The 8,352-nt window shown below is 19.0% G+C and overlaps 1 protein-coding gene across 1 annotated transcript in view; it reads left to right on the top strand.

Annotated features, from left to right (window-relative positions):
• Positions 1–8,352, top strand: part of LOC102672594 (indole-3-acetaldehyde oxidase-like) — a 14,301-nt gene that overhangs the window by 1,553 nt on the left and 4,396 nt on the right. The window contains 13 exon segments of the mRNA XM_006607444.2: positions 5,334–5,383; positions 5,457–5,637; positions 5,738–5,869; positions 5,948–6,104; positions 6,379–6,595; positions 6,698–6,918; positions 6,991–7,093; positions 7,166–7,293; positions 7,370–7,492; positions 7,576–7,743; positions 7,820–8,101; positions 8,231–8,296; positions 8,298–8,336. Coding sequence (XP_006607507.2) covers positions 5,334–5,383; positions 5,457–5,637; positions 5,738–5,869; positions 5,948–6,104; positions 6,379–6,595; positions 6,698–6,918; positions 6,991–7,093; positions 7,166–7,293; positions 7,370–7,492; positions 7,576–7,743; positions 7,820–8,101; positions 8,231–8,296; positions 8,298–8,336 — 1,867 coding nt within the window.

Raw genomic sequence — 8,352 nt, 5'->3', positions numbered from 1 at the left:
ATATATATATATATATATATATATATATATATATATATATTTCGAATATATTTCAGTATTAACTTATAAGAATAAAGAATGATTAGAAAGAAGAATAATAAAGATGAAATAAGATTCTATCTAAAAATTTAATATTCTTCAGAAAGTTCAATATTATTTTAAAGTCAAATTATAATTATGATATGTCCCTATCAATACTACAATTTTCATTTGAAATATTTTTTCATTTCTACTTATATAAATAATCACATATAAATAAATGGATATATTGTATGTTTATAATAAACTTTTTTTTTAAATTTCAATTATAAATATAATTATATTAATATACAAAAATAAATAAAGTAATAATTAATATGGTAATAATAGAAGCATTATATGTTATGATAGTTTAAGCATAATAAATATAATAATAATTTTTGTAATAATGTACAATGATATATCAAATTATATTTCTATTTTTTTTTACTTTTTGTCATGTAAATTATAATTTATAAATAATTATTACGTAAAATATATAAATCATATAAATATATAATAAATATATAAATATATATAATATATATATAATAAATATATAAATATATATAATAATATATAATAAATATATAAATCATAAATTATTGTAATTAAAATATTGACTTTAGATGATGATAAATAGATATTAAAGTCATTCAAAAAATGTGTTAAATATCTAAAATTTTCAAATTCTTATGAATTTGTGCTGCATATATATACTTAATTCTCATGCAATACATATTTAAAAGAATCTATATATTTGTGTGCACTTATATATACAATTTTTTGCAATATAATGATTACTTAATGAATGCTATGAAATAGATAGCTCTTCTAATCATATTCCATTTATACTTCCAAGAAAAATATCTTGTTATTGTTATCTAGCAAAGTAGTATATTATTTAGCATAGCAGTTGAAAAAAATATATCGTTAAATGATTCACTATTTTTTAAAATTGATAACTCTTAAAGCTGATTATCATTCATGAAGTTGATGAACATTGTACAACATTTTTTAACTATTGCGTTTATTGTATACTGTTTTTTGTTAGCAATATCGAAATTACTAAACATAAGAATATTGCAATATAATCTACTTAAAAAAATAAATCAATAAATAAAATAAAATAAATATGACAACTTAAAAAATTAAAATAAAATAAAAATTGAAGAATGGAAAAAACTAATTTTTAATAGAAAAAACCGAAATATTATTTATTAATATTTAAAAAAAATATTTACATTACAAAACTTATTTGTTACATGTATTTATTACTACTACATTTTATATAACTTTATAATATTTTTATTTTAATATTTTAAAGACTTATTAATTAACAATAGAAAAAATTTATATTTTAAAAAAAGATGTAAATCCATTACATGGTTTTCTTAAAAAGGTCATCAATGCTTTATTAATGCTAATATAAATTTTTTTATTTGGAATAATTGAAACATTTAATATCTATGGATAAAGAATTGACTAAATAGAATTTGCAAACAACCTAAAAAACTCTGGAAAAAGAAGGAGGATCTTTACAATAAATAGGTTATACATATAATATAAATACTTTTAGAAATATTAAAATTGAAAGAAATACAATTGAAATACACATGTATTTAGGTAAACTTAAAAGGACAACTGATATATATCACATATGAAACCTGAATTCCTTATTTTGTGTTATTTCAAACGAAATCATAACTATTATAACTCGATATAACTCAAAGAAAATTGCATTCTGTTTGTATTAATTATCTTGTATTATTCAGAAAATTGTTCTTATTAAAAATATGCAAATATATTAAAAATAAAATTCTCAAGAGTTTCTTTCAAAAAATTTTTTTTTTACAAATAGTTTCGTAATAAGAGCATTTATACGAAAGTAATTTTCACTTTCAACATAGTATTTGTTAGCTAAAATAATTTTCACAATAATAATTTTCAAAAATTTTTCAGATATATTCGCATCATCAATTAGATCTTTTTTTATAATTCTTCTTCATTATCCTTAGTCGATCAAAGTATTAACTTGATCTAAATTTAAAGGACTAGAGTATTTCTTTCGAGTTATTTACGCACTATTGAAAATAATATTACGATTTCTATTAGTATTTATTTTACATGTTTGCCGGTTTAAATTTTATCTTTTTTATTTCTTTGATAAAATCGATTTTGTTTAAATATAATCTAACATCTTATATTAAAATGATTAGAACATTGTTTAAAATAAATATTTTTTTACTTTTTATTTTTTTACAAATCAATGAATCATTGATTATATATCTTATAATAATACATTTTATAATACGATAAATTTTTTTATTCATTCATTCAATTTTTTTTTGTTATTATTATCAACGTTATTATTATTAATGTTTATCTATATGTATATAATTTATAATAATTTAATGTGAAAATTTAATTTTAAAAGTATGATATATAATGCTAAAAAATTATTAATATGTTACTTACATAAAAAATTCACATAATTTACAATTTTAATATCAAATGCAATTCTAATATAATTATCATTCAATTGATATTAGATACAGTTGATAATGAATAAATATATCATAAATAAAATAACTATATACTATAATACTAATTTTTTATTTTTAATTTTTAATTTTTAAAATAATACTAGTTTTTTTTTACATTTATACAAATGCAGATTAGATTAAATCAATGTTATGAATAATAAAAATAACATTATAAAATATGTTACATAAACAATGATATATCTTTTTTATATAAACATAATTATAAAAATAATTATTATATTTATGTATAGATCTATAGAATAAGGCACAATATTACAAACTTTTTTGAAATTAATGCAGATTAATTAAGATATTAATTTTTTATATTTGACAGATTTTTAAAATCAATTTAAGAAACGAAAAAAAACGTTCCGATAAAAGAATTATATCAAATTTTATTTCTTTTATGTAGAATCATTATCCGATTATATATATATACGATTATTATACTATTCTACATACGAAAATATTTTTCATACATATTATTATATTATAATCTACAAATATAATTTGTTCACTCGATTAACATTCACTTTGAAAACAAATTGAAAAAAAATTTTTTTCATTTTTTTATTTATCGATAATTTTTAACATATAAAATAAAGTATCAGATTTAAATTTTTAGACTTATTAGGACTATAGATAAAAAGTTCTTCTTTTAAAAAAAAAAATTTTTTTGTTTCCTAATATTTTATATTATTAATTATATATATAGCTATTATTAATTATTACCAAATAATATCAAATATGTAAAAATAAATTAAAAATCCATAAAACAAAGTTTTAAAATTATTAAATATTAAAATCATCGAATCATTATTAAAGTTGGTAAAAAAAGTCTTTTGTAAATAATTATCCATTTCAAAATTTAGAAACATTGCAGAATTGTATATAAATAAAATAAAACTTATTCCTAATGTTTATATATGTTTATTCTTTGATGAGAAAATCAATTTCATAATTTTAAATAATATATGTATCTATTATTATAATTGCTATGAGAATAAAAAAATTAAAAAAAGAGTTGGAATTGAATTTATGATTTACATATATTTTTCATTAGATACTTGAGAAATATTAAACAGATAATCATTATTAAAAATCATTATTAAAATATTTTTTTTCAAATCGCTTTATGATTGGATATATTGTTTTACTATTTTGCTTCCTTATACGAGATGTATTGCTTCACTATTTATAAGATGAAAAAAAGAAAATTATTCATATAGAGAAGCCATTTAGTTGTAAGTATTGTGATATTAAACTATTATTGTTAAATATTTTAGGTCAATTTTGATGTTATGTAAGATTTGAAATTGCATTGTAATGTATGTAATTTTCATTCATTAAGCCCATTTTTATATATCATCTCTTTTGCGATAAATTGTTTTTTTGTATATTCACTTCATTGTATATTCATTTGATAAATATCATATACCTACTTTTTTTTTATCGTTTATGCTTAATATTATATACATTTTTAATTGCATATAATTGCAATTTAAATTAAACATATAATTAATATGCAATTAGTCATTATTATATGATTTTATTTTACAATTTTATTTTTATTTTTATTTTTTTTTATTAAATATTATTTTTATTAAATATTATTTATATTACAATTTTTAAGTAAAAGTAATATCTTATAAGATAAATTATCTTTATTCTCTATTGAAAATTTCTTTTTGAAAAATATTTATAATTTTATCGAAACAATAATGTAAAATAGAAATCACTTTAATCGATTATAATGAATTTGAAAATACTTTTTATGCTTAAAAAAAATCATTAAATTATAAGATAAGAAGAAGAGAATTTCTATCCTTCATTCACCGATATACTATATTAAATCTTATCTGTAGATAAGTCATTTCCGATTAATACATGTATCTATTTTTATGAATATATTATCCATTCAATTAGATCCATATTCATTCCAAGAAAATTTATTTTATACATATTGTTAAAAATAAACTTGAATACATTTTTTGTATAGTATACTGCCGTTAGTTTTTTTGATATGAGTAAAATTTGATATATATTTTTAATATGAGTAATATTTTTAAAATCGAATTATTTATAATAATTATAAATCTTAAACTATATTTCTTAAAGAAAAATAATGTATTAGAGGAAGAGTCATTTTTTATGTTTCAATATTTGTAAACAAATATCAAATTTAGTTTCACGTACTTAGAAAATATAATGTACATTCAAATTATTTTTTTATTTATCAAACTCAAATTTAAGTCAAGTCTTAAATCAGTTAATTATTTTGTCAAAAAAATCGAATAAATCGAATATATATTATATTTTATTATATTTATATTAATATAATCAAATGTAAAAAATTATTTGAAATTTTGACTATAAAATAATGAATATAATTTCATAAATTATTATTCGCATAAATTTATTTGAAATAATTAATTTGAAAAGCAATCTTATAACAATAAATGTATAATATATTTTAATATATATATAAATAATAAATATTTTTTAACATTCGATTAAAATATTTTCAATTCTTTTGTATTATCTCTAATTATTTTTGAATTATTTTTTACCAAGATCTTTATTTGATTATAATCTATTATTCTTTATCTAATATAATAATCTAATAAAATATAATTATTGATAAGAAAATTTTTGAAATTGAATTATGAATTTGAATTATAAAATCTTGCATCAAAATTTTTAATTATTTATAAAAAAATAAATATATATATCTTGATTTATTGATTAATGTAATAATTATTATTTCAGAGATTCTAAGAACATTATACAACTTATCATCAATGAACAAAGTTATATTGGTTTGTATTTATTAATTATAATAATCGAAAAATAAAATAGTAATAATTCAATAATTATAACTATTTTTTTCAGTAAAAGAAGATATTCCGCCTGATACTACTCTGAATATCTTTATTCGAGATTATGCTAAACTACGAGGAACTAAGGCTATGTGCCTTGAAGGAGGTTGTGGTGCATGTATTGTATCAGTAAAAGTTAAGGATGAGGATATATCTGTGAATTCTTGTTTAATACCAATTCTTATTTGCAATGGGTAAGACTAAGAACTAAGTAATTTATTGAATTTATTATTTTTATATCACTGATATTTTAAATTACTTAATTTTATCATTTTATCATTTTTTACATCATAGATGGATCATAAAAACAATTGAAGGTTTGGGTAATAAGAAAAATGGCTATCATACTTTACAGACAGGATTAGCAGGAAAAAATGGTTCTCAATGTGGTTTTTGCTCACCTGGAATGGTAATGAATATGTATAGGTATGTATATAATTTGTATTTACATTTTATTTTAATAAAAATCTCACAAATAAATTTAATAAACTTCATATTTTTTAGTCTCTTAAAAAAAAAAAATTTGACAATGAAGCAAATAGAAAATTCGTTTGGAAGTAATATATGTCGTTGTACTGGCTATCGACCGATTCTAGATACATTTAAAGCATTCGCCAATGATGCTGAGGAAAATCTTGTTAAAGATATTCAAGATATTGAAGTATGTTAAGCAAGATATCAACATTAAATAATATCATATTATTTAAGCTATATTATTTTATATTAAGCTATATTTGAAATTTTAATAATATCAATATAAGTAATTTTTCTTAATCACTTTCTTAAATATTAGATTTTATAGAAATAATTATTTTATTTATTCAAAAAGATGTTTTATTCAATATTATTCATTATTTATATTTTTATTTGTTATATTCTATTTAAATTTTTTATTGAAAAATACTTTTTTATGATAAAAAATTTTTTTTATCTAGGAATTATTTAATATAAAAACTTGTAAAAGAATTAATGCATTGTATGAAAATAGTTGTAATTGTTGTTGCACAGTTATTCAGAAGACAGAACATAAAATTGATATGAAATTGGATAATAGTGAGTTTCATAAAATTCTATCAATTGATGATTTGTTTGCATTATTTCAAAAGAATTCAAATGCAAGCTACATTTTACATGGTGGCAATACTGCACATGGTATATATACAATTATTAATAATAATTTATATTAATTTTATATTATTAAATTTTATTTATTATATAATATATAATATATATATATATTTTCTTTACTCTTAGGTGTATATCGATCGAAAATACCAGATATAATTATTGATATAAACGATATATCTGATTTGCGTAATATAAGAAAAGATAATGATACTTTAACTATTGGAGGCAATGTTTCTCTTACTGTAGCGATGGAAACTTTTGAAAAATATTCAAAAGAACCAGGATTTAAATATTTACAGCATTTGGCTAAACATATTGATTTAATTGCTAGTGTTCCTGTGAGGAATGTAGGTAAATCCAATTAAGCATATATAATAAATATAAAACAAATAAAATAAATAAAAAACTTTATATTACAGATTGGATCTGTAGCAGGAAATTTAATGATTAAATACGAGCATCGAGAATTTCCATCAGATTTATTTTTAATTTTGGAAACTGCGGGAGCACAATTACATATAGGTAAATAAAAGAATTTAAATAAAAATATTTTAAATATTTATACATGTAAATTGAATATTTTCATTTTTTCAGTGGAAGCTGGTGGCAAGAAAACTGCTATGACATTACTTGAATTTCTAAACTGTAATATGAAACACAAAATTATATACAGTATAATATTGTCGGCTCTTGGTGAGGATTACGAATACAGATCTTATAAAGTATACTTTTTATATTATTATTTTATGTAATTGAATTGTCTAGAATAATAATTTTCATCAAGAAAATTAAACTTAGATAATGCCGCGATCACAAAATGCTCATGCCGCTGTAAACGCAGCATTCTTGTTTAAATTGGATGGAAGTGGAAAAATACTGGAGAAGCCAAACATTATCATAGGTGGAATAAACAAAAATTTCGTGAGTAAAAACTAAATGTAATAAAAATAAATTGAAAGGTGTAAATAAATAGATTTAAAAAAGAATTAAATTAATATTTCCAGTTGCATGCTTCAAAAACTGAAAATTTTTTATTTGGGAAATTCATCTTTGAGGAGAACACAGTTAAACAAGCTTTGGATATATTAGATGCGGAGATACAACCTGACTATGTTTTGCCTGATTATTCTCCAAAATTTAGAAAAATACTTGCAGAAGGTCTTTTCTATAAAGTTTGTATTTTTGGATAAGAAATTATTGAAATTTCTAGTATAATTAAATATTTATATGAAAAAAATTCTTTTATAGTTTATTTTAAGTATTAAACCAGAAAATGTGAATCCAACATTACGCAGTGGTGGATCTATTTTAGAGCGTGGATTGTCTTCCGGAAAACAAAATTACGATACAAATAAGTATCTATGGCCTTTGAATCAACCTTTGCCAAAAATGGAAGCTATATATCAAACATCGGGTGAAGCACATTATACAAATGATTTTCCACCATTTCCAAATGAAGTTTTTTGTGCTTTTGTTCTTACCACAGTAGCTAATGGAAAAATAAAGAACATCGATGCTTCTGAAGCATTGGTATTTTTATTAAATTTAAATAAATTTAAATATTTTGCAAATTTTAACATTTTTAAATCATTAATTTTTAATTTTAAATTTATACATTTATTATATATTTTTCTTGTAAATTTGAATATATATTTCTAGAAAATGAAAGGAGTAATAGCATTCTATACAGCTAAAGATATTCCTGGAAAAAATTTATTTATACCAGNCAAATGCTCAATTATTATTCTTGAATTTTGATGAAGTAGTAAGTTAGATCATTA

Source organism: Apis dorsata, unplaced genomic scaffold (genome assembly GCF_000469605.1).
Source record: "Apis dorsata unplaced genomic scaffold, Apis dorsata 1.3 scaffold_5, whole genome shotgun sequence".
NCBI classification, from domain to species: domain Eukaryota; kingdom Metazoa; phylum Arthropoda; class Insecta; order Hymenoptera; family Apidae; genus Apis; species Apis dorsata.
Note: the sequence above shows the minus strand (reverse complement) of the source record. Positions and strands in the feature narration are given on the sequence as shown.